This window comes from Neovison vison, chromosome 14, assembly GCF_020171115.1.
Source record: "Neovison vison isolate M4711 chromosome 14, ASM_NN_V1, whole genome shotgun sequence".
In the NCBI taxonomy this organism is placed as follows: domain Eukaryota; kingdom Metazoa; phylum Chordata; class Mammalia; order Carnivora; family Mustelidae; genus Neogale; species Neogale vison.
Genome location: NC_058104.1, coordinates 27,848,911 through 27,875,474, shown reverse-complemented (window position 1 = coordinate 27,875,474; position 26,564 = coordinate 27,848,911). Strand labels below are relative to the sequence as shown.

Genomic DNA, 26,564 nt, shown 5'->3' with positions numbered 1-26,564 from the left:
CGGCATATACATATAATGAAATATTACTCAGCCTTGAAGAGGAAGGAGAGTCTGATACATGGGTGAATCTTGAGGACATGGTGCTAAGTGAGGAAGCTAGTCACAAAAAGACAAACATAGTGTGGTGTCACTTGTATGGCTACTTAAAGTAGCCAGGTTCATAGAGAGAGAAAGTAGACGGTGGGTGCCAGGGGTTGGCGGAAGGGGAGCGGGGAGTTAATGGGGGCTAACTGTCAGTTCTGTAGGACCTAAAACTTCTCAAGTTGGATGATGGTGACAGTTGCATAACATATAAATGTACCTAATGCCACTGAACTATATACCTAAAAATGGTTGATAGCGAATTTTATGTTACATATATTTTACTACAATAAAAAAATTGGGGGGAAAATGGTAGAAAATAAAAATCACCAGGGGCATCTTGGTGGCTCATTCGGTTAAGCATCCAGCTCTTAGTTTCTGCTGAGGTCATGATCTCAGGGTCATGAGATCAAGCTTTGTGTCAGGCTCTGTGCTCAGCAGAGAGTCCGTTTGGAATCCTCTACCTGTCTACACCTCCTGCCCCTGCTCTGCTCTTTCCAAAACAAAACAAAACAAAAACCTCTCAAGTATATTCACAAGTGGGTATTTCTCTAATTTTTTGCCTTTTTCCCTAAATACTTTATTTTAAATATTTAGAAATATCTATAAATAAATATATGATAATAAAATAAATACATATAAATAATAAAACAACAATAAGACATATATTTAAAAATCTAAATTATTTTAAACATTTTAAAATAAAAATGGGGTATTACACCTACCGTTTACATTCTCCTCTCTGTTTTTTTTTTTAAAAGGTCTATTGAGGGGCGCCTGGGTGGCTCAGTGGGTTAAAGCCTCTGCCTTCGGCTCAGGTCATGATCTCAGGGTCCTGGGATGGAGCCCCACATCAGGCTCTCTGCTCAGCAGGGAACCTGCTTCCTCCTCTCTCTCTGCCTGCCTCTCTGCCTACTTGTGATCTCTGTCTGTCAAATAAATAAATAAAATAAAATATTTTTTTAAAAAAAAGGTCTATTGAGTTATAAGTCACATGCTGTAAAATTCACTGCTTTAAATCGTACAGTTCAGTGGTTTCTCACATATTCACAAAGCTGTATAGTCACAGCTACAGTAAATTCTAGAAATTTCCATCACCCCCAAAAAGAAGCCCTATACTTTCTCAGCTGTCAGTCTTCAGCCCCTGGCAATCACTAATCTACTTTAGTATCTATGGATCTGCCTCTTCTGGACATTTTAGGGAGAGGGGATCCTAGAACATGTGGCCTTTTGTGACTGGATTCTTTCACCGGGTACAATTTTATCGAGAATCATCCACGTTGTAGCACGTATCAGTACCCTGTTTCTTTTCCAGGTTGAATAATATTCCTTGGCATGGCTAGACCCCATTTTATGTGTTCATTCTATCTGTTCATGGACGCTTTGGTCACTTGTGAATTTTAGCCATTATGAGAAATGCTTCTGTGAACATTCGCTACAAGTTTTTGTGGCGACGTGTAGTTTCATTTCTCTTGAGTTTGCGCCTACGTGTGGAATTGTTGGAACATGAGAACTCTATGTATAACTATTTGAAGAACGCTCCTCTTTTATTTGTACAGTAAACAATGAGACATGGACACGTTCCCGTGTCAAAGCGTGTAGATCTTATTCTTGCTTCATAACCCCTGGATAGCATTTTGTTGTATGAAAATACCATGGTTTGCATCTCGGGCGCCATGATGGTGGGCAATAGGCCATGATGCAGATCCTTTTCTGAGGGGCTTGGCCTTGTTTCCATTCTTTGACTTTGTAAACCATACTGTAGGGAACATCTTCATTCTTTGTGGAATGTTCCTGCAGACTGTGTTCCTAGACATGGGAGGAGAAGGATTCGTCTGTCTCTAGGGCTCAGTTTTGGCCAGATTCTGATGCTGTCCCTTTTTTCCACAGGGGACCAACCAGGCACCATGGCACAGAAGGGCCAGCTCAGTGATGATGAGAAGTTTCTCTTTGTGGACAAAAACTTCGTCAACAGCCCAGTGGCCCAGGCTGACTGGGCTGCCAAGAAGCTGGTTTGGGTCCCTTCGGAGAAGCAAGGCTTCGAGGCAGCCAGCATCAAGGAGGAGAAAGGGGATGAGGTGATTGTTGAGCTGGTGGAGAATGGCAAGAAGGTCACGGTTGGCAAAGATGACATCCAGAAGATGAACCCACCCAAATTCTCCAAAGTGGAGGACATGGCAGAGCTGACATGCCTCAACGAAGCTTCTGTGCTCCACAACTTGAGGGAGAGATACTTCTCAGGACTCATCTACGTGAGTACCTGGGGGGGACAGCCAGTCACTTCTTCCAGGCCTCCTGCACCCCTGAGGGAAGGAAGAGCTTTTGAGATGTGCTCGGGTTACAGGTTGGGAGGATCAAAGTCTCAGCTGAGGGGGGCCCACGTGGTGAGGTAGAATCAGACTTGAGTTCACACCCCAGTCCTGCGCCACCTTGTACTGTGACCTTGAACAAACCCTTTCACCTCCTGAAGCCTCAGTGTTCCTATCTGTGAAATGGGCACAACCACCTTCCTCCCCATAAAGGAGGTGCCAAGATGCTGTGTGATCGCCTGTGCCGAGTGCCAAGGTGCCTGGCAGATGCTCACCAGACTCACTGAAGTCGTTTCTGCCTTTCCTCCATCTTGGAAATGAGGAGGAGCTCTTTGGGAAGGCTGGGCCACCTGGGCATGCAGGTGGGGAGGAGACATGAGGGTCTGGCTAGGTTTTTGTGGAGGTCTTCCCTGTCACAAATGGGAATTCCTCACCTGGAGCCAGGACCCCTCTGGGTCTCCTGCACAGACCAGAGCAGACCAGAGCTGCTACCGTCCATTCTGGTAGCCACTGGCCCCATGTCGCTAATTAGGAAACAAAATTCATTTCTTCGGTTGGACTGGCCAGTGTCCAGTGGTCACCAGCAGTGAGGCTGGTGGCTGCCATATTGGGCAGCACAGGCTAGAACACTGGCTTCACTGAAGGAGGTTCTGAGGGGGGGCGGTGTGACTCGGGGTGTGTGGGTTCCAGCTCTCCAGAGGAAGAAGGACCTAGATCGCCCCCCTGGTATCAAGCTGCTGGGCTGCGGTGGGGGTCCTCCAGTTTAGCCTTTGTCTGCCTCTCAGAAAGGGCACGCTCATCCCTGGGGCGAGTTGCCTAACTTCCCTGAAATTTTGTTACCTTCTCTGTAAATGAGCACGAGATGAGGACCCGCCTTGCAGCGTGGGTTACTCTCAAAACAAAGCCCCTGGGACTCCTCCAGACACGTGGTCCGCTCTCCGAGTGAGTGCCAGGTCTCACTGCTGGTTATGTCCGTGTTACAGCTTTTTCTTCCTTGGCTCTTTTGCAAATCTGTGAAACAGTCCCTCCCTCCCCCTTCCATGTGGCCGTGTGAAAACGACCGAAAAAAAAAAATACAAAAGAACCCTTGTCATCTATAAAAATGCACTGCAGATTTTTTTTCCTAATTAGGAAAATAAGTCACGTTTATTACAGAAGATTTGACAAGTTCAGAAAAGCCCAGCAAACACACACAAAAAATCAGTCCTCCCCCAGAGGTCATAACCGATAAAACGGTCCTTTCTTGAGCTCTTTCTTTGCGAGAATGGTATGTGTTTATGTATTTACAAGCCCACGCACATAGGTTAGCCTGCTCGCTCTTTTTTTCCGTCTATGAGTCTGTGCTGATCCTGCCCACACTTCCATTATAACCCCAAGGATATCCTCTTAGGGGCTGTGCGAGCTATGCCGTGGATGTGTCGGAACTGATTATCCCTTCTTCATATGGAAATGTCAGACCGGTTGACAGTAGCTTTTTTTTAAAATTTAGATTTTATTTATTTATTTGTCAGAGCGAGCAAGCACAAGCAGGGGGAGCAGCAGGTAGAGAGAGAAACAGGCTCCCCGCTAAGCAAGGAGCCCGATGTGGGACTCGATCCCCACGGCCTGAGCCGAAGGCAGACGCTTAACCGACTGAGCCACCCAAGCGTCCCAACAGTAACTTTTTTTTTTTTAAGAGCCAAGAGGGATTAGAGGAGCAACCTGGAATTATCCAATATATCCTCGAACCCCTGTTGTGTGCCTTGACGCGTCTTATCTCATTTAATCAACACAATGCCCCCGGAATAAGGATACTTGTCCCATTTTACAGGTGAGCAAACTGATCTCAGCTGAAGCCTCTCTCCTTAACTTCCCTAACTACGAAGGGAAAAGTCCTCTTGGTCCGAGCCTCTCCTTGTATGGAAATACCATCGACTTGGAGCTGTTTGAACAGCCTGGGCATTTCTAAGGAGGCCGGTCTGCAGGGGCTGGAGAGGGGGCAGGATGGAGCTCTTCCAGGCCTCCCCATCTCCGATGTGTTCTCTCCCTCGAGGAGGTCAAGGGCAGGCCTGTGTATAAATCTTACCTGCTGTCCTCTGACACAGCATTTGAGCCCAAAATAGAAATCAGGGGAAAAAAAGGGGGGGGGTTATGAAGGTGCTGAGACCCAGAATATCTAATCTGACAGCAGATTAAAAAATGAATCAAAGCTTCAAATTCCTGCTGTGCTTCTCCGGACAGTTTAGATGAAAAGCCTTTCCTCCTGACTGCACGCGCACTCCTCTATCTCGTTCCTTACTGGTCAGTTTATTCCCTTAAGTAGAATCCACTGTCCATGACGGAGGCGACGAGGAAGCCGGGGAGGGGAAGCCCAGTGCGTGACAGCAGGTGATGCTGACTTGGCTTTTGCTGATGGAGAGAGCTTCCCCCTCCATTCTGCAAAGTGCCCCTCAAATGAAGACCCTTGTCCTCTGGGTTCTAGAAGAGTCTATGGAAGCCATTGGGTCCTGTGTCCTATCCTCGAGAGGCAGGTTGTTGCCTTATCTCTTCATGGTACACATCACACACGGCGCACGCGTGTGACTTGTCCACACTCACCTGCCCTTCTGGGCGCTGGGTTCCCTTGGCTAGGAGCTCAGCACACCACTCAGCAGTCGGCTCTGTCCTTACTGTTTGGCTGGGGGATGGGACAGGGCGTTCAGAGAGAGGAAGCTCAGCGAAATGTGAGCCTTGCTGGTAGTGGGTACTGTCCTAAGTCCTCCCCGTCCTGTGGTGAGAGCAAGCCTGACCTCCCGTCCCGCGCGTGACATGTCCGAGGCAGAGAGCTGACGTGACTTGCCTGGGAAGGGACCTGTGGGGGTCCAACTCTGGCCTGTCCAGTAGAACTCTCTAGGCTCTCCTGCTGGGGGGATGCTGAGCATTGCAAGGCCCAGCCCTGAGGCTGCTTCCTGATGAAGGGGAGGAAGATAAGACACACTCCAGCCAGATGCAAATAAGGGACCTAGATTCTAAGACGAAGGATGGATAAAGAAAACGTGGTATGTCCGTACCCTAGACCAACATTCAGCCTTAAGACAGAAAATCTTGCCATTTGTGGCCACAGGGATGAAGCCAGGGGACACAATACTGTGAAATAAGGCAGTCACAGGAGCACGAACAATTGGGGTTCTGCTCGCATGGGGCATTGAAAATCCTCTTGCTCAGAGTCAGAGCCTGGAATGCTGGCTGGCGGGGAGCGAGGTGGGGCGGGGGCGGAGGGAAACGGGAAGGTGTTGTCCAACAGGTACAGGGTTTCAGTCATGGAGATGAGTGCATTCCAGAGAATTGTGGCTACAGTAACAATCCTGTATGGCATGCTCAAAAATTGGTTAGGAGGGTTGGGGCGCCTGGGTGGCTCAGTGGGTTAAGCCTCTGCCTTCGGCTCAGGTCATGATCTCGGGGTCATGGGATGGGGTCCTGGGATGGAGCCCTGCATCGGGCTCTCTGCTCGGCAGGGAGCCAGCTTCCTCCTCTCTCTCTGCCTGCCTCTCTGCCTACTTCTGATCTCTGTATCTTAAATAAACAAATAAAATCTTTATTTAAAAAAAATTGGTTAAGAGGGTAGACCACAATTGTGTTAAGTGTTCTTATCTCAAAATGTTTTTTTTCCCCTAAAGCATGTCCTATACTCAGTTCTCATAAATGGGCGCTAAGACATTTGTCAGCCTCCAAGGATTTTAAGGTCAAATCTAGGTATAGGTACATGTTCTTTCTGGGCAGGGGTCTTGCTTTCATTAGACTCTCGGAGAAGCCTCGTTACCCCCACACCAGTGACGACAGCCGCTGTCACCGTGTTACGAGTTCATACCGAGATGCTAGAGCTACTACTGTTTTTTTCTTTATGTGAGAGAGAGACCCTGTTTTGAATCAGATTTTTGCAGATAAACTGGGGCTTAGAAAACTTCCATAACTTTATGAGAAACAGCCGGGTCTTGAACCCAGGAAGGCGGGCCCTGGAACCACTGCTTCGAACTGCTGCTCATTTAATCTTTCCAACGATCCTATGAGATAAGAGGCTATTACAAGTGGCCATTTCAAAGACCAGGCCAGTGAGGCTCAGCTGTGCTCAGTCCTCTTGCTGGACGCGGGCAGAGCTGGGGTCCAGAGAAGGTTTATCTCCTCCAGGGCTGGAGTGATTGGCTCCCTGTGGATGGTGAAGGTTCCCAGGAGAACTGGAACCTTGAGCTTGAACGATGGGCGTGGGCCACGGCAGGTGGGGATGCTGCCATGGGTGCTATTAGCTTGGAGCTGGACAACCTTCATGTGCAGAGAAGGAAGAAGTCCAACTTTCTAATTATGATTTCTTGAGCACCTACTAGGTTGTAAGCTGTTAGCCCAGAGTGAATGATTTTTTAAAAAATTGAATTAGTTTAATATATCTCTTCTCCCTACCCACTCTCCTCCCCCTCCCAAAAGAATAGAAAAGAAAATCTCAGTTTTTGCCATTGCCTGAAAAAGGAGAGGATCTGGTAGCCCGGGGCTCAGGTTGTTAGGTCACCATCCTGTTAGATGGAGTGTGGGCCCTGTCTTTTCCACAGGCCTCACTGCTCCCTATTGTCTCCCAGACCCTGGGGCTAAGTGTTCTTGGTTATTGATTGTTACACCTGCTTTTTATTCCTAACTGGCTCACTTCACTCATCTCTAACCTGCTCATTCCCTGTCAACAGTGGTCTGTTGTTTCTAGGTCTGTGCCAAGGCCCTGGGGTTGGGAACATGATCCAGAACAGAGGTAGATGAAGTCTCCCATTTACTGGGTTTCCCAGCCCCAAATCCCTACCTGTGAACCCCAGAGGGTATTTTTCTGGTTCTGATTTCACTGTTCTGGGAAGACCAGGGAGCTAAGGAGAGGCCTTCCTTCCAAACTCCAGCAAGTGACCATGTTTTTGTCTTAGACATTTGGCCCAGTGACCTGATGGAGTATCTATTCTGGGGTACTGAGAACAGGTATGAGCAGAGGCCTCCTGAGTGCCAGAGGGTCCTGGAGGGTGGGGGAAAAATACATTACTTCTTTGGGTCTCGAAAGGTGGAAAGGAAACACAGCTGGGAGCTGCCCCTGACTGAGCCCTGTGACCTCACTGTTTAGATCTTTCAAACTGTTATTCTTTCAAAGAAGCTTTCCAGTAACACGGGGCTGTTCGTGCAAAGACAGGGAAATATTTAAAAATAAGAAGCCTAGATCATGCCTTGTGGCTTCTTCTCGTGTATGTAGTTAACTGTCTGGCCAGATTTAAAACGTTATTTTGAATAGATAATACAGGCAAATATTCAGTAGTATATCAGGAGGTTCAGATTTTGACCTTTCATCCCTATTCCTCATCTTCTGTTCCCTTTCATAGGAAGGCTCAAGCATGTTTCTTACGTAGGCTTCCAGAAATATTTTATACCTATACAGGCATATACGTGCATATTTGTATATGTATGCAAGCATGTAAATGTACTTTAAAAGAATTTTTATTTATTTGAGAGAGAACACAAGCAGGTGTGAGAGGCAGAAGGAGAACCAGACTCTCCATTGAGCAGGAAACCTGGGCTTGATCCCAGGACCCCGAGATCATGACCTGAGCTGAAGGCAGACGCTTAACCCACTGAGCCACCCAGGCGCCCCTGTCCATCATTTTACAGATGGGTTAGAAGAGGCTCCAGGGTTCGGCCACTCGTACAGATCCTGCAGGTTATGGAGGAGGGCCAAGCTAAGGTTCTGTCCTGGACTGTGTGACTTACAGCCTGGTTTCCTTCCACCTTCCCCTGCTCGTTCTCGTTCCTGCCGGAGGAGGCCGTGGGAGCAGTTGCCTGCTCAGGGCTCTGTGGCTGACCATATAAAGTCTCAGGGAAGAACTCGAGTCCCTTCCTAATACGGTCACAGGAGGGAAACCCTGGGCCTGTGGCTGAGACCTGCTGGTGGCAAAGAGCCCTGAGATGCTGGCCCATCCCCGCAGGAGGTGGGGATATCGAAACTCTGAACTTGACCAGCTGGAGAGGGTCAAGTTCGTGGGGGACAGGGAGGCAGAAAGGCCACCAACTGCACAGGGGTCGGGGCTGGCCAAATGAACCAAGGTTAAACAGCTCAAGCCTGCAGATTCTGAAGCCCAGCCACCCTGGGTGGGGACATGCTCCTGTCTGCCCAGCTCTTCCTCGCGGGTCGCTGTGCCCTGGAAAGATGTGCTGAACTGCACAGAGATTCAGAGCCGCCTGGAAACTTGGATTAAGGGCTTGCTGGGGGCTTTGCACCAGGAGCTGTCCTAGGCAGATAGGAGCAAAGTGCTGCTTCTTCGGGAGCTGGCGATGGAGCTGGGAGAGCCGTGTGTTCTTTCTTTCCTCTATTCATTGTATTCAGCAAGGGTTTACTGAGTGTCTGCCTTGTGCATGGCCCCTGCAGTGGGCACCTTGCAGTCTGGGAGCTGATATTTAGGATGAGCCGTGAAAGAGGAGATGGAAATGGCTCTGGGAAGATGGAGGGGAGATATAGAAGCAACAGCACATGTGACAGTTCCAAGCTGGGAAGGAGCAGGGTATAGTCACTAACATTTATTGAGCACCTGTTATATACTCCACACTCTGTTAAGTGCTTCATGAGCATTATCTCCCAGCAAGCCCACGAAGGATGTGCTATTACATACCTTCATTTTGCAGTAGAGGAAAACAGGCTCAGAGAGGTCAAGAGACTTGCAGGGTCACACAGTAAGGAAGTAGCAGAATGAGGCGGGTTGGTTCAAAACAAGTTCTCAGTACTTGATTCTGGACCCTAAACTGCTACCCTTTACTGTCTCCAGGTCAAGGGCTTGGGGAGAGGGAGGTTTATGTAAAATGTAAATGATATAATGTAATGTCATTTACAGTATAAATGACCCACATTCCAACAAGGGCATGGAGGTTGGTTGGGGGCACAGCCCAGGGGCGTCTGAAAGTGGAGTTAAAACCTGAAGGAGAGGTAGGGTAGAACTTGGTTGACCTTCATTCAAATGACTGATCATTATTTGGACACTTAATGCACACGAGGCCCTGTACTGGGGACCAGGACACAGAGCCCCTGGCCTTTGTCACCAGGTCAGCAAACATCTACTGAGCACCTACTGTGTGCTAGCCCAGCGCAAAGCCCCAGGTCACAGAGATGAAGGCATTGCCGCCCCTGTTCCGGGGACTCTCTGTAATTAACATCTCTGTAATTAGCATTTATTGGGCAGGCATTTAGGGAGCACCTGCTGTATGCCCAGGCCTGTGTAGAGACTGGAGAGGGGGAAGAGGGTGCTGTGGCCGTCGGGGTGCTCGCACTGGTGTTGGCCAGATGGCAGGAGGGGGCTGGACAATCAGATGGCGGAGGGGGCATCCAGGCCGACAGTGGACCCATCAGGCGAGTGCGGGTCCGCCTGGGCCTGCTATTGTAGGAGCCTCTGCCTTTACCCTCGCTTGTCTCCTCCTCTGTGATCCAGACACACTAAACTGCTGATAATTTCCCGGCATGCGTGCCCTCACCCTGCTGCCTTCCACGCCTTCGCTACCTCCTGAGCAGGCTAACACCTCCTTGTCTGCTAAGGCTCAGGGCAGGGAGCTCCTCCCTACTGGAAGTTTCCCTGACTATCCCCCAGTGGGGATTAGGACCCTCTCTCTCTCTCTCTTTTTAAATTTTATTTATTTGACAGAGAGAGATCACAAGTAGGCAGAGACGTGGGGGGGGGGAGCAGTCTCCCCGCTAAGCATAGAGCCCCATGCAGGGCTCGATCCCAGGACCCTGGGATCATGAAGGCAGAGGCTTTAACCCACTGAGCCACCCAGGTTGCCCCTAGGACCCTCTCTTTTTTTTTTTTTCCAATTTATTTATTTTCAGAAAAACAGTATTCATTATTTTTTCACCACACCCAGTGCTCCATGCAAGCTGTGCCCTCTATAATACCCACCACCTGGTACCCCAACCTCCCACCCCCCCGCCACTTCAAACCCCTCAGATTGTTTTTCAGAGTCCATAGTCTCTCATGGTTCATCTCCCCTTCCAATTTACCCAAAAGCACATACCCTCCCCAATGTCCATAACCCTACCCCCCTTCTCCCAACCCCCCTCCCCCCAGCAACCCACAGTTTGTTTTGTGAGATTAAGAGTCACTTATGGTTTGTCTCCCTCCCTATCCCATCTTGTTTGATGGATTCTTCTCCTACCCACTTAAGCCCCCCTGTTGCATCACCACTCCCTCATATCAGGGAGATCATACGATATTTGTCTTTCTCCGCTTGACTTATTTCGCTAAGCATGATACGCTCTAGTTCCATCCATGTTGTCGCAAATGGCAAGATTTCGTTTCTTTTGATGGCTGCATAGTATTCCATTGTGTATATATACCACATCTTCTTGATCCATTCATCTGTTGATGGACATCTAGGTTCTTTCCATAGTTTGGCTATTGTGGACATTGCTGCTATAAACATTCGGGTGCACGTGGCCATTCAGATCACTACATTTGTATCTTTAGGGTAAATACCCAGTAGTGCAATTGCTGGGTCATAGGGCAGTTCTATTTTCAACATTTTGAGGAACCTCCATGCTGTTTTCCAGAGTGGTTGCACCAGCTTGCATTCCCAACAACAGTGTAGGAGGGTTCCCCTTTCTCCGCATCCTCGCCAGCATCTGTCATTTCCTGACTTGTTGATTTTAGCCATTCTGACTGGTGTGAGGTGATATCTCACTGTGGTTTTGATTTGTATTTCCCTGATGCCGAGTGATATGGAGCACTTTTTCATGTGTCTGTTGGCCATCTGGATGTCTTCTTTGCAGAAACGTCTGTTCATGTAGGACCCTCTCTTTATGGCTCCCCTCATTCCCTTGGCTCCATCCTTGTTCGAGTGACATTATTTTAAATATCCTTGTCCCTGCTCTGATCTGCAGGTTCTTGGAGGGCAGGGGCCACCACTGATTTATCTATCTCCAGCATCTAGCACAGACCCAGTATACAGTAGGTGCTCAATAAAAGGCTGATGGATGTTTAGACAGGCCTGTGTTGACCTCACTCCTGCCTTTTTAGGGTAGTGCCTCCTCCTACCTGCCAACCCTATACTTTTCGAAGATTCTGTCCCCTTCTCACTCAGGCCTATCACACCCCATTGTCCCTTCGCACACAGACTGAGCCCTGAGGGGGACTCTTCTCCTCCAGTCAGCTCCAGGCAAGGCTGAAATCCCTTTGTGGGAAGGACATTGTGTCTTTTGTCTTCTCTAAGCCCAGAGCCTTGCACGGTGTCTGGGACGTACCCACTGAATGAGGGACTGAGTAAACAAATTTGTTTTTCTTTCTGTAGGGCAGGCAGAGGTCGGAAGGCCTCATGGCTGGTGCCCAGGCCTGGCAGTGAGCCGAGCTGGGCTTGGCGCCGCTTAGGGTCTCGCTTTGTGTCTTTGGTCAAGTTGCTTAACCTCTCTGGTGTTTGCTTGGTCTTGAGTGTCACCCAGAGACAGGCCATCTGCTCCTGCATTTGTCCATTCCAGGGGAGGAGGAGGGAGGGAGGGCCTGCTTCCTGGCTACTAGAGCCTTGGGCAGCACTGATGGTATCGTTTGGGAAAAACAGTTCTTGTGGGACAGGATGGAGCCTGCCCCCCGAGCTGTGACCTCAGCCCAGGAAAAATTCGGTGTCTAGTAGAGAATGGCCAGAGCAAGGAAAATGCCTCGTGTGTGCACACAGTGGGGTTTGCCAAGTGCCTTCAGCACTTTTCCTACACAACTGTTTTTTTTTTTTTAGTTGTGATAAAATCCAAATAATCTAGAATTTGCCATTTGAGCCGTTTCAAGGGGAAAATTCACTGGTGTTTAGCTCATCTCCAGCGTTGTACAATTAGCAATATCTCATTCCAGAATGTCTTTATTAGCCTCCCCCTCCCCCAAAGGAAACCCTCGTTGCCCAGAGCAGTCAGTTTCTGGGGTGTGTTTCTGTCTCCATGATTTGCCTGTCCTGGACATTTTGTATACATGGAATCCTACACTAGGTGACCTTTTGTGTCTGGCTTCTTCCATACCGAGCATATACCATTTTCGGGGTTTGTCCGTGCCCTAGTGTGTGTCAGGGCCACTCTTTTTGGGGGACAGCTGTGTCCGTCCCTTCTGTCCACAGATGAGGTGGAGTTTTGTTAACCGTCAAGAGAATGTGAGCTCTCTTGGGGTAGGACAGTGGTGCCGGCTAGCTCTGAATTTCCCGGCGACGACCTCACCAACCCTGTTTTCGTCGTCTGCTACACGGGCAGCAGGGAAATCACAGTGTGACAGTCACAGGGGAGATAAGGGGACTCAATGAAGAGATGCCCGTGAAGGGCTTAGAGCTTGGTACAGGTGCCTAGTAAGTGTCCAGTACACGGAGGCTCGGGGAGGTGAGAGGCGGCCTGCAGGAGACGGGCCTGCACCCCAGAGAGGGGTCTGAGCCCCAGTTGTCGGAAAGCACTCAGCTCTAAGATAGAACACAGGTGGTCCGGAAACCCAGGCTTGCCCCTTGCTCCTCCTCTTCCCCTGTAGCCCTCCTATCAGTGAAGCCCAGGCGTTCCCATTAGGACTCTGAGCCTCAGTTTCCCCATCTCTACAACGGCAATACGAATGCATCCAACGTTTTGTCGTGAGGATGCCATGAGCAAATGCTTGCAGAGGTGCTCAGTACGTGTTTAAATGCAGGCGACGATGGGCATTGCTGGGTCAGGACCCGGTGGACTGGGTGTCCAAGTTCTCGCCGAGGCCCCATGCTGCAAGTAAGCTTGGTTTCTCTCTTTGGCAGACATACTCTGGCCTCTTCTGTGTGGTGGTCAACCCCTACAAGCAGCTGCCCATCTACTCGGAGAAGATCGTGGACATGTACAAGGGCAAGAAGAGGCACGAGATGCCGCCCCACATCTACGCCATCGCGGACACGGCCTACAGGAGCATGCTGCAAGGTGAGCCTCCCTCCAGGTGGACAGGGTGTTGCCCAGGGGCCGCTGCTCCCTGCCAAGGGCCGCCTCCAGGAGCTCCCGCTCTGCCCGGGCCCCTCCTGCCCGCCCGCCCGGCCTGCAGTCCTCGCCAAGAATGCAGTTTGGCAGGCCGCACTGGGCCCCAGGAGCCTTGTGCCTGAAAAAGGGAAAAAGCCGGCCGAACATCTGGGTGCGCGGCTGGGAGGGTGAGGGAGAGCGGACAGCTTGGGCAAATACGGGCATGGGCTCCTCTGCGCCCCAGCCCCTCTGCTGCCCTGGGCCCGGCCAGCTGTCTGCTGGACGGTGCGGAGCCCTCTTCACCTCTGGAGGGAAGAGGGTGGCTGTCAGCCCCTGGGTCCCAGCCAGCCACCTCTGGATTTGCCACCCTGTGGGGTGCTGTGAGAGGTCTTCTCCTCTCTGGCCTCAGTTTCCCCATCTGTAAAAAGGGAGCAATAAGGTCCATCTTGCTGCTTATGGAGATTCTCAGGCAGCCTTGTCCAAATGGAAGCCCTTTGGATATCACCTCCATGTTTGTGTATTACTATGATTAGTATTACTATTATTAATGAACTTTTAATTGAGGTAAAATATACATACAGTAGAGGGCATAAGGTCCACAAACTTCGTGTTCAGCCTAAAATTAATTCTGGCCTATGTCTGCAGTCATCTGGCCACCACTTAGACCAAGATGGGAGATGTTTCCAGAAAGTGACAGTTTGAATGCTTGCCCCCTACAATGAGTAACAAAGTAAGGATGTCCACTCTCACCACCCCTAATGAACATTGTGCTAGAAGGCTTAGCCAGTGTAATAAGACAAGAAAAAGAAATCGGGGCATCTCTAAGTTGTATGGCTTACCTGTTCAACAGCCTTGGTCCTCTCTCAGTAAATCCTCTTGCCTCAGAACGGTTGAGCCCTTGCTTTCCTCCTCGCGTTTTGGGTGCATTTTGGGTGCATCACCCATCCCAGGGTGACTATCTTTGGGGAAGGGTGAGAGCGTTTTCTTTCCTGTACATGGATCTGTACTTGAGATACAGGCATTCTCCCATTCTTACACTTGGGAGAGGGCCATGGAAAAGGACTTGGGCAGTCCTAAAGCTCTATATGATTTTACGTGGTTATAGGGTGTGACTAGTCCTGGGGTTATGAACCAGCAGCTGGCAGGCGGCCTCCAGCCTTCAGATAAGTTTGATTTGGTCCATACAGTTTTAAGGATACTTGAAGTGATTGTCAGCTTTCGACAATTGGGAAATGATATATAAAAAGTGTATGTATTTTGTTAGGGGCACGAGTTTTCCAGTTCCCCAGTCCTTACCTGGGGCATTTGTTCATGATAACTGCCCTGCCCTTCTGTTTGACTTTGCAACCTCTGGAGTAGCTACCTTCAAGACTGTTCTGAGTCAGGAATTGAAAGCTCAGTTCTGGAAGCACCTGAGCGCGGGGATCCAGGTGTAGCCAACCTAGAAGGGCTCAGTAGAAGTGCCTCCAAGTTACTGACAGAGTTAGCCAAACCTCACATGTGTGACCCAAGCTGGATCACTGCAGACATGGGGCTGCCATTACCTTCAAAGACCAGCAGATGGTGCCTTGCAAAAAGGGCTACAGACATGTAATCTTAGTTGTGAAGGGTGGTTTCTGGAGTTAGGTATGTGTCTTTGTTTAAAAAAAAAAAAAATTCATTTGTGGTCTCCCTTGATGGACAAGTTTACAGTGATGGTTCGCACATCTTTTTAAGGAAGCTGAACATCACCAAGTTATAGTATTCGTGTCATTTGGGGTACTTTTAGTTGCACAAAAATACAGCATACCATATAGCAACCAATTAAAGTGGCTTAAACAATAGGCGTTTATTATTTCACATGACAAGAAGTGTGCAGGTTGATGATTTCAGGATTAATTAGTTGAGAAGCTCAAAAACAGACTCCTTTGGGATTTTCTTGGCTTCTTCCTCATGGTCACAAAATGGCAACCATAGCTCCAGAGATCATGTCTTTATGCAATGATGTCCAAAAGCCTGAAGAAAGTGGAAGGTTAGGTTCTTTTCTTGTCTTTTTTGTATCAGGTAGAAAAACCTTTTCCAGAAACTCCTCAGGAGGCATCCCCTGATGTCTCATTGGCTAAAACTTGGTCACACGCCAACCTCTAAACCAATGGTTGGCAGAGGACTGGGACGTTAGTAATTGTTTGTAATTATGTCTCATTGGCTAAACCTTTGGGCATATGCCAACTTCTAAACTAATCGTTGGCAAAGGGGACTGGTATCTTTATAATTGGCTTGGACTATTTCTGGTTCTTTCCTGGAGCTGAGGGAGCTCCCATAAGCACGTTTTCTCTGAACACCAGAATGAAATGAAATTCTGTTAGCAAAGGAGAAGGGGAAGGGCACAGTGCTCTTAAAATACATGTATGTGACTTTAAAAAAACCTTTAATATTGGACATTCATCCTAGAATTAAAACATATTTAAGCTAAAGAAAATATACCAGCACCCATAATCCTATCACTCAGAGATCACGACCATCAACACTTTGGCATTTAGCTTTCATGTCATAACTGAGCTGAATATTCTGAAATGGAGGAAATTTTGATTGTCTGAAAATAACTGATTCCAGAAAAAAAAAATCATTTCAAACAGGGACCAAAGTTTCACTGTAAGGGGGGAGAAAAGGTTTGACTGGGGAGGGGAAATGACCTTGCCAACTGTCAGTCTATTTTAGCTGCATATAGTAGGAATTTGGTTATAACTGCAGCTAGATACTAATTCTTAGATTGAGTAGAAAATTAAGGGTTGATTTTTTAAACTTTTTTTTTTTGGACAAAATCCCATGAGAGCATAACACAACATTCTTCATGTCATGTTTGATTCCTGCAGCTAATGAGAATAATTTTTGCAGACTTACAAGACTTAAGAGAGGGGTCGCCTGTTTCTCCCAAGGGCTCTTTTGTTTTGGGGGTGCTCCATAAAGGCTCCATTGTGTTGTCCTTCATGATGACTCTATGATACAAACTTTATTTGGTTTATTGAGTTTACATGTGAATCAACAGCTGCTCCATATGGTTTCATTTTGGCATTACCTGGTACTTTCTGGAAAACTACTAATGATAGACTCCGGTGGAACAAATCGTGGGGGGAAAATACAAGCTTGGGAAAAACAACATTTTCTCTAGAAAGTGGAAGTTTGGTTTTTGCCAAGGAAGGTGGAGGCCTAGTTTTTTTGACTCCATTGATGAAGGTCGTGCTCCCAGGTTGGAAGGTCACTTGGCTGGGAAGCGCAATGAGCTTTCTGTCTCGTTGGAGACGTGAAGGGAGCATCTGTGGCTTCTTCCTTAAATCCTTTGTAGGACAAGATGAAGTGTGAAGAGGGGGGACTGGGGAGGGCTAACACATCCATCGAACGTGGTACATGAACCCTTAAGCTCCTGAGGACCCACACCCTGCATGAAAGCCAGACTCCATCCTTGTCTGCCTATTCAACTCTATCTCTACTGGTGTCCAGCACTTAGTAGCTGCTCAGTTAATTTTTTTTCTCAGTTAATATTTGTTGATGAATGAAGGAGTGCACTTAGTCATTAATTCTACCCCACTTCTCCCTTCTAAATTTGTTGATCTTTTTTAAGTATGTCCAGATATGATGGGGACCCTGCTTATAGCTTGTCCTTGATGGCAATTACTACTAGAGCCTTCCAACCTGCCCCAGCTACCCTCTATGACCAGTAGTCAATATCCAGGACCTTCCTTAGCATGTTTGGAATTGGCTTTAACCCTCTCATGGTCGATTCCTTGTTTCCTGGTTTCCATGCCTTCCTTTTCCTTGATTCACCCTCCTGTTTAAATGGAGCACCTTTTCTAGAACCTTCTGAAGTCAGGATGTAGATGAGACAGATTGAGATCACGCATATCTCATCTGAAGACTTCATGCATCTCTAGTAGGTAAAGGCCGGTTTAGCTGAGTGTACCATTTTAAGCAACAAATAGTTTTCTTTCAGCGTTTTTAAGGCATGGCTTCATAGCCTTCCGTTGCTGAGAAGATAAAAGGCAATCTGTCTTATAATCCTTTCCGTGTGACCAAAAAAAAAAAAAATCAGTTTTCTCCTTCTCTGGAAGCTCTTAGACCCTTCTTTATGCCCGTGTTCATGACGTTGATGGGATTTGTCCTGGGTCTCTTTTCACCCGTTGTGCTGGAGACTTCGTGGATGCCTTTCATCTATAAACTCGTGGTCTTATATTCTAAGCTATTTGGGTGAATTACTTACTTGATGATTTATTTCTGTGTCCTCTGTTCTGCTTTTCTAGAAGTCTTCTTATGTCCAGAACTGAACTCTGGGACTGTCCCTTTTTCATTTCCTTATCTTTTTCTTCTTCTCTCTCTCTCTCTTTTTTTTTTTTTTTTTTTCCTTTTCTGGGCAGTTCCTTTAACTTTGTCTAATGAGCCTTCTGTTAAGCTTTAACTTGTCATCATATCCATATTATATATGTGCTGGCAGGAGGGGCTAGCCAGTGATGAGCTTGGCTATCGTTTGAGTAGAGCTGGACCATTCCATTGCAGCCCTTCTCATATATCTTTCCATCTTTTTCTTTTCTTTTTTAAATATGTCATTTATTTATTTGAGAGAGAGAGAACGAGAGAGAGCATGAGAGAGGTCAGCTGGAGAAGCAGACTCCCTGCCGAGCAGGGAGCCGGATGTGGGACTCAATCCTGGGACTCCAGGATCATGGCCTGAGCCGAAGGCAGTCGCTTAACCACCTGAGCCACCCAGGCGCCCCTCCGTCTTTTTCGTCCTTGTGCTGATCAGGTTTTCAGGGAAGACTTGTGCCGTGGTCGGTCTCCCGTCATCGTGAGGGTCAAGTTAAGAGGCCCAAGGGTTTCAAACTATGGAAGGAAACTTGCACGTTATCCTTTCAATATGGCCCCTGGTGCTGCCCAGGGATTTCATTCTGCAGAGAATAAAATCTGCCGCCTCCTGTGGGCTGGGGGAAGGACAGATCCTTGGCGGCAGGGAGCGTGGACAGTATCTGGCATGTCTAGCAGCTTCTCAGACGGACTTCCAGCGGATCCCTGTGTTTGTCAGTCCTCCTTTCTGCCAGGTCTCCCCGAGCCCCCTGCTGTGGCCGGTTACTGAGGTCTGACCTGGGGGCGGGGGAATCTGTGATGTAATCAGGCTGCTTTTAGCTTTGCCCACTGGAGCTTAGAGGTCTCCTTTCCTGCGACTGTCCTCACTTGTCCTGTTTTCTGGCTTCCAAGACTTCTTTGCGTTTCTCTCTTTTCCAGTTCATTTCAACTCAGAAAGTCCCTTTACTGTCTTTTTACTCAGGTTTGGGGAGGAAGGGGCATGAGTGGCAAGGGTCCAGCCCATTATCCTTGAGTGGAAATTCTCTCTCTGAAACCTCCTTTTCCAAAGAGGTGATAATGATAATAGTGGATTTTTTTTCATAGATTTTATTAATTAATTAATTTATTTGACAGAGAGAGAGAGAGAGATTGAGAGCTTGATCCTAGGACCCACTCAGGTCATGATCTCAGGATCCTGGGATCGAGCCAGGCATCCAGCTCCCTGCTCAGTAGGGAGTCTGCTTCTCTCTCTCTCTTCTCTCTCTGCTCCTCCCCATCTCTCTGCTCATGCTGTCTCTCTTTTTCTCTCAAATAAATAAATAAAATCTTTAAAAATAATAATAAAATAAAATAAAGCCTTGAAGCTATTATAATCCAACATATGGACTCTAGAATAAAAGCGATACTAAACTATAAAGTCAGGGAGGGCAGCAAATATTTTTCCCCACAGCATTTCCCGTTGCTGGTTTTTATGAAACCGCAAATACTGAATCCTTTCAAAATTCCTCATAATTTTTCCCTCTCTTCCTTCCCATGTGCACATGTGCCTGTGGGGTTGTGTTCATATGACTTGTCAGTTAATCCAACGCTGGGGCCGGGGGTTCATTTTAGAGCCTGGGAAACTGAGGCTCGGGGGAGGCAAAGAACTTGCCGAAGGCCCTGGGAGACTCAGAGCTGGATTCGAACTTGGCTTATCTGATGCCCGAGCCCAAGGCTTGCCCAGTCAGCCATCTGCTGCGCGGAGCCCTGGGCTGTCCCATGGAAGGCGGTTTGCTCCCGGAGGGTCTGCCTTCTTACACATGTGGGGTGTTGAAGGTTCAGCCCTAGTGAAGCCAGAGTTAACCGACTAGGGTAAATTAGCAGGATGCATGTGGGGAAAGCACCATGAGGCTTCCCGGGGGTAAGCCTCTTTGGATCTCCCGCCTCCCCTGCAGGGTCCCCAGAGATCGGGGATGTGCCTGGGAGAAGGGTGTGAGAGGCGCATAGGATTTCCTCCTGATGTGCCAAGTGGAGCCTTCACGATTTGTTACCCTATGCGGGAGAGCAGAGTGTTTCGTCCTCATGTAATTAGCACGGATGGGCCACTCTCAGGGGATTAAAAAAGAAATCATGGCCCGGCTGGCCGGCTTCTGTCAGCTCCGGGGCTCTTGGCTGAACCCTCTTGAAACTGACGAGAAATCTAGGAGATGGCATGAGCTAACCTCTAAGCTCTCTGCTTTGCAAGTTCCCACACTCTGTGTCCCTCTGTCCGAGGGAGGTCGAGGTCGGCGGGTCCTGGGGGGCTGGCTCAGGCTCACCATCCCGCCAGAGGCTGCTCTGTAAGCTTGGCAGAGAGAAGGAGGGCACTGATGTCCTCCCCAGCCCAGCTCACTGCTCTGGAAAGCCCGGACAGCTCGGTTCTCTGCAGCACCACGAGCACCCATTTTACAGACGGGCAAAACTGACCCTCAGTGTACTGAGTGAGTTGGCCCTAGAGCCCCATGTCCCACCTGGAGACGTCACCTTCTGCTGCCCTCAAAACACTGCTTTTTCCCTCCTAGGCCGCATGGTAGTGACGTGCTCTTACCCCCGTTTTTCAGGCCAGGAAACTGAGGCCCCAGGGGACTAAGGGACTGGCTTAGGCCCTCTCATTAGAAAGCACTGCTCTTGGCCTCATACACCGGCCCCCTGGGACAGAATTGTTGCCGTCCAGAGCTGCTGCACAAGCTCGCTATTTTGGGTGACGTGGACGATGGGCTTGGTGATGATCAGAGCACCTGCCGAATTCTTCCACGTGCCGTGGGTCATTTTAAGCTGTGTCCACCCAGTCTTAGTTCACTGTTCTCACTAATCTCCTGGAGAGGTGTGGATTCTTATCCCTCTTTTCCTCGGAGGGACAGCGTCTCGCCCAAGAGGTAGAGCCAGAAAGTCATTCCAAGTCATTTTGCTCCAGAAACCATGTTGCTGCAATGTGTCCCCGCGGAGGGGACCAGGTGCCTTGTTCTCTGTCTTTTGGAGATTTTGCAGCGGCTCTCAGCTCTGCGTCTGGCCTGGCGGTGGGTTGGGCAGACGGGGTCTCTGTCTGCCCAGCTCGGTCATCGTGGAGGCCCTGGGACATATAGGTGGGCACTCTGAGTGATCATGAGTTCACGTTCTTTGCAAGGAAGTGAGGAAGGGTAAGGATCATCTGATTCTTACAACCCTTTTATGGAGTGCTTCTGGTGTCTTACTTAGATGGAGGGGAGAGAGCTGGGGAGAATTCTCTTTTTGTTTTTTGGTTTGTTGTTGTTGTTTTTTTTTTGGTAGCAAGCAGTAAATATCGAGTTGAAGAAGCAGGCCTGAAGTTGCCTCAGTCACCCCACACTGACTTTTGCTGAACACAAACACATACGCCTGCCTCCTCCCTCTGCATTCTCCCAACATCAGAGGGAACCTGGCTCCCTGTTCCCCTTTTAATTCAACAGTGTTGAGACCCCACTGTGGGGGGGGGGGTTTGGTGAGGTGGGGTACCAACTACTTGGTAGGGACAAGGCAAGGGAGAAGGCAGGTAGATAATCAAATCATCCCCACAAACACATGGGCTCTGGAAGGGAGTTCCCCGGGGGCATTGAGGGGGATCCTGGAGGCTGTCAAGAGTCTGGGAGGGCAAGGGAGGGGACACGTGGGCGTAACAAATGAGATGCACATGGGATCCACAGGCTGGTGGGGTTGGAGCAGAAAGGAGTGGGGCAGGTGGGAGCTGAGGCCCGAGAGCCCTCCAGGAAAATACTGGTCTCCCCAGACCCCATCCATCACCTGGCCAGGTCTGCTATGAGAGATGTCAGAAGTCCCTGTGGATCTGGAAAATTCCTCCTGGGCTCCAGCATTATTTCTTCCCACCCAGAATCTCTTCCTACCAGCTCTGCTGGAAGATAAGGGAAAGGCTCTGAGAAAGAGAAGGACCTTGACCTGCCTAGTAGTCGGTTGGGCCAAGGGCCCTGGAGCTGGGTTAGAATCTCTGTGAGCCGTGAGGCTAAGTCTGGGCCTACCCCAGCTGGTGCAGGGGTTGATTTGGACAGTGCACGGGGGACACGCTGTCCGCTCCCGGCAGGTGTCGCAGGTATCGGTTGTCCCCTGTCTGCAGCCCACAGTGGAGGCCCGGCCCTGACATTTACCTTTACGTGTGGCATTAGTTAGGCAGGTGCTCTTCTGCATACAAGGGAGGCTGTGTCTTCCATTCCTTACTGGCTGGGGCGGGGAAGGGTGCCCCTCTAGTGACATAGGCCTGGCCACCTCCCTCTTGCTGGGTCCCCTAACAGCCTGGCATGGGAAGGAAGAGAAGCCGTGAGCCCGGGTCTGTTCTCAGTCCCAGCTTGGTTTTCTCCTTTTATGGTCAACCTGCAAGCCTCTGGCTCCCCAGCCATAAACCACGAGCTTGTGTTTGGGATCGGGCCGAAATAGCTGGTCTGCGGGGAGCTGGGCGTCCCCTGAGAGTCCTCAGGCCTCTTCAGGGGAGGGACCACCGGAGTCCTTGATCTCCCCTGCAAGCTGACTCGCAGACTGGCACATCCAAAGCCGGACCCCGAATCTGGGGAGAAGAAAGAGAGAGAGGGGCATGTTTAGGGGTGCATGTGAGGTAGGGAGCACCCCACATCTCTGGACTGGGTGATGCTGGACTGCTGGCCCCAGCCCCGCACCCCTCTGCTCCTGGACTCTGTCCTCTCTCCATCTCTGACCTACTGTGTGGCAGGCCCCCTGCATGAGGTTCTCTACTTCCTTGGTGTCTCCCATACTCCCTACCCCAGTGATTCCTACACAGTCTACACTCGCTGCTCAGAATCACTTCAGCTGTGAAGACTTCGCATCTCTGTCTCAAGCAGCTGCAGAACCAACCCTCTTGTCCATAGCATTTTGGGCAAACACCTATGGGAGCCTTTGCTCACTTCCCGCCTTCATTTCTTTGCCCGTCTGACTCCCATCCTGCATCCCAAGTCTCTCAAAAACAGACTCAGTAGGTCCTCATGAACTTTGCGTTTCCAGTAGAGGCTCAGGACGTGTTTTCTGAGTGCGGTTGTGACCATAGACAGAAGTGTTTTTGTTGCTTCTGTCTCGATTGCCTTGGGGGAGAGAGATGCAAAGGAGAAAGCATTTCTTGAGCACCTACTATGTGTCAAGCTCTGTTCCTGGTAGCTGGGATCAGGCCCAGCCCTTGACCTCCAGCCACTCAGGGGCCAGTAGGAAAAGCATTAAAAGCAGTTTTGTAACTTGTTCTCTTTTTTTAAAAAAATTAATTTATTTTAGAGAGAATGTGCGTGTACAAGCCGCGGGGAAGGGCAGAGGGAGAAGGAGAGGGAAACTGTGGCAGACTCCTTGCTGCGCTCAGAGCCTGACGCGGGGTTCGAACCCAAGACCCTGAGATCAAGACCCAAGCCGAAATCAAGAGTCAGACACTTAACTGACTGTGCCACCCCCACCCCATTTTGTAACCTCTGAAAAACAAATCGATCTATGTGAAGTTTAAGGAGGCAGGTCTCTTGATTCAGAGATGGTGTAAAATTAACATAGTTTATTTTAAAAAGCTTTATTGTGGTATACTTTATGTATCATAAATCAATTCATTTGAAGTATACAGTTCCCTGGGGCACTGTTCCCTGGGTGGCTCAGTCAGTTAAGCAAGTGCCTTTGGCTCAGGTCATAATCCAAGGATCTTGGCATCAAGCCCCACATGGGACTCCCTGCTTAGTGGGGAGTCTGCTTCTCCCTCTCCCTCTGCCTGCCACCCTGCCTACTGGTGCTCTCTCTCTATCCCTCTGTCAAATAAATAAATAAAATATTTAAAAAGTATACAGTTCCCTGGTCACTAGTGACTTTATGGTGGTTGGGGGGAAGGCAGCCATCAGCATAATCTAATTTTATGTATCTCTAACCACCCCCCCCCAAAGAAAATTGTGTGTCTGTTGGTAGCCATTTCCCTCTCCTACCTCCAGTTCCACAGGATTGCTTGTCCACTTTCTGTCTCTCTAGATTGGCCTGTTCTGCACACTTCCTATCAATGTCACGAATGGTGCAGTATGTGGCCTTTGGTGACTGGCTTCTTTCCCGGAGTATCATGTCCATCCACATTGTGGCAGGTGTCAGTGTTAGATTTCTTCTTTCTGGCTGAGTGATATTCCACGGTATGGATTTTTGTTTATCCACTTAGCAGTTGATGGATTTTTTTTGTTGTTTCTACTGTTTGGCTATTGTAAATAATGTAAAGCAGCAAAATTGTTTTCTAAGATGGAAAATTTCCCCTTCATCCATAGAGTCCTCTCGTGGATAAAGGATCCATTATTTTTCCATATAATCTATACCTTTTCCCACTACAACGTCTTGAGTTAAAGCAATGATGACAGTGACATTAGATTACCATGGAGGGAGCCTTTGGGCTATTGGAGCCAGGGCCACCATGAAGCCATGTGGTACCTTAATAGAAATAGAAAAATGCACTGCTGTCCCAAGGCACTTTTCCTCTATCTGCCGGAAGATTTTTTAATAAATATACAAATCTATAATGACCAGTGTGAATGGTTTCCACTTGAGTTATGCAGTGTACAACTTGTACCACTGTCCATGGCAACCCTAGAGGGGGCATGCAGTGGAAAGGTCTCCAGTTTAGCTCTAGGAAATATAGAGTCAGAGAAAATCATAGAGGAAGTGACTTTCAAGGTGCCTCTCTCAAGAATGGATTGGGAGTGGGGCACCTGGGTTGCTCAGTAGGTTAAGCATCTGACTCTTGGTTTTGGCTCACGTCATGATCTCAGGGTCATGAGATCAAGCTCTGTGTCCAGCTCAATGCTCAGTGGGGAGTCTGCTTGAGATTCTCTCTCTCTCCCTCTGCCCTCCCCTGTCCTCATTCATGCTTGTTCTCTGTTTCTTTAAAATAAATAAATAAATCTTTAATAAAAAAAAATGGATTGGGGTCTATAGTCCAAAGAACTGAAAATGAGTTCTCAAATAAAAACTTTTACTTGAATGTTCAGAGCAGCACTCTTCACAATAGCCAAAAGGTAGAAACAACCCAAATGCTCATTGGCAGATTAATAAATACACAAAATATGGTATATCCATGCAAGGGAATATTACTCAGCCATGGAAAGGAAGGAAGTGCAGACACTTGCCACAATATAGGGATGGACCTCAAAAACACCGTACTAAGTGAAACCAGGCAGACACTGGTTGCTAGCAGTTATGGGAGTGGGGAAGGAAGAGTGATTTGCTAAATGGGTTGAGAGCTTAGGATGATAAGAATGTTCTGGAACTAGATCTGCACCAGGCACACCATGCACAGGGCACATGGCTGTGAACATACTCCACACCACCAAACTGTTCACTTTTACTTGGTTCATGTTGTGTGAATTTCACCTCAATGGGAAAAAGGAGGAGGAGGAGAATGGGTCAGGCGGGAATAGGGTGCTGTGGGCAGAAGATGCAGATACAACGCTCAGAGGAGACTCTGCTTCCCACATTCAGAGAACTCTGCTCTCTGGTGTCAGACCCAAGCTTGGGCTCAGGAAGGAGTCAGAATGCCCAGGAAGTCGTGGGTCAGCACGCGGTGCCTACATCAAGCCCTCCTTCTGCCCATACCCTCAGCTTCCCACGCTTGGAGGCAGTGCGTTTCCGATGGGAATGTCCCCAGCCAGAGGTCCCCGGCAGCCCCCAGCACAGAGCTGCCCTGGCAGCTTCTGAACCTTCCCCAGGAGTCTGCTGCCTCTCCTGGGGACCTGGCGGGGAAAGGCCCCAGGACGAGCGTCTGACCCTATAAATCTCTGGGCCAGGCTTCCCATGACTGCTGGGAAAGCCTGTCCCTCTCCCTGGAGCAGAGGGATCAAGATAGCCCGTCTGTCCGTCCGTCAGTCTCAAAGTCATTCCTTAAAATAGCAGAGGTTGTCTGGGTCAGCCCCCTCTGGGCGGTGGCGGTGTATGTGTCTCTCTCTCTGCCTGGTTCTTTTTTTTTTTTTTTTTTTTAGATAATTTGCCTTGTTTTTATTTATTTATTTATTTATTTATTTATTTATTTATTTATGTGAGAGAGAGACAGTGAGAGAGAGCACGAGCGAGGAGAAGGTCAGAGAGCGAAGCAGACTCCCCATGGAGCTGGGAGCCCGATGTGGGACTCGATCCCGGGACTCCAGGATCACGCCCTGAGCCGAAGGCAGTCGTCCAACCAACTGCGCCACCCAGGCGTCCCTCTCTGCCTGGTTCTGATCGCAGGGTGCTCTACCCCTCCCCTACTCCTTGCTCCGTTTTTCATGGGTTTCCTATTTGGCTCTGTCCCTGAGCGGGTTTCTCCTTTGGGTGGAAGTTGGAGGCACAGACATCCATATTCCTGAATTCCAGAACAAGGAGCTGGTGGTTGTGCCAGAGCCGGACACCTTCCCCAGCAGGTTTTCCCTCCACAGGAGAGGTGATCCTACTGCTGTCTCTCCCTGCTGTGCCCCTCGGAGATGAAAGTTTTTTTTTTTTAATATTTTATTTATTTGACAGACAGAGATCACAAGTAGGCAGAGAGGCAGTCAGAGAGAGGAGGAAGCAGGCTCCCTGCGGATCAGAGAGCCCGATGCGGGGCTCGATCCCAGGACCCTGAGATCATGACCCAAGCTGAAGGCAGAGGCTTTAACCCACTGAGCCACCAGGCGCCCCATGAAAGGTTTTTCTCCTGTTTTTTTCTGTCCGAATGAAGGCATGGGCAGAGTTGGTTCCTTCTGGAGAGTCTGAGGGAGAATCCTGGCTTTAGGTGGTGGCTGGCCATCCTTGACGTTCTTCGTCTTGTAGACACATCCATCCTGTCTCTGCCTCCTCCTTCATGGGGCCTTGTCTCTGCATCTCTAATCTCACTGTACTTTCCCTCAGAAATAAAAACAGTGGTCGTGGGTTTAGATAGCTATCCTAAGTCCAAGATCATCTCCTCTGGAGGTCCTTAATTA

The 26,564-nt window shown here is 48.9% G+C and overlaps 1 protein-coding gene across 2 annotated transcripts in view; it reads left to right on the top strand.

Annotated features, from left to right (window-relative positions):
- Positions 1 to 26,564, top strand: part of MYH11 (myosin heavy chain 11) — a 113,115-nt gene that overhangs the window by 15,501 nt on the left and 71,050 nt on the right. For both annotated transcript variants that reach the window (XM_044233108.1, XM_044233107.1), the window contains exons 2-3: positions 1,972 to 2,333; positions 13,140 to 13,296. In XM_044233108.1, the coding sequence (XP_044089043.1) occupies positions 1,989 to 2,333; positions 13,140 to 13,296 (502 nt within the window). In that variant the 5' untranslated portion in view covers positions 1,972 to 1,988. The remainder of the gene's footprint in view (positions 1 to 1,971; positions 2,334 to 13,139; positions 13,297 to 26,564) is intronic.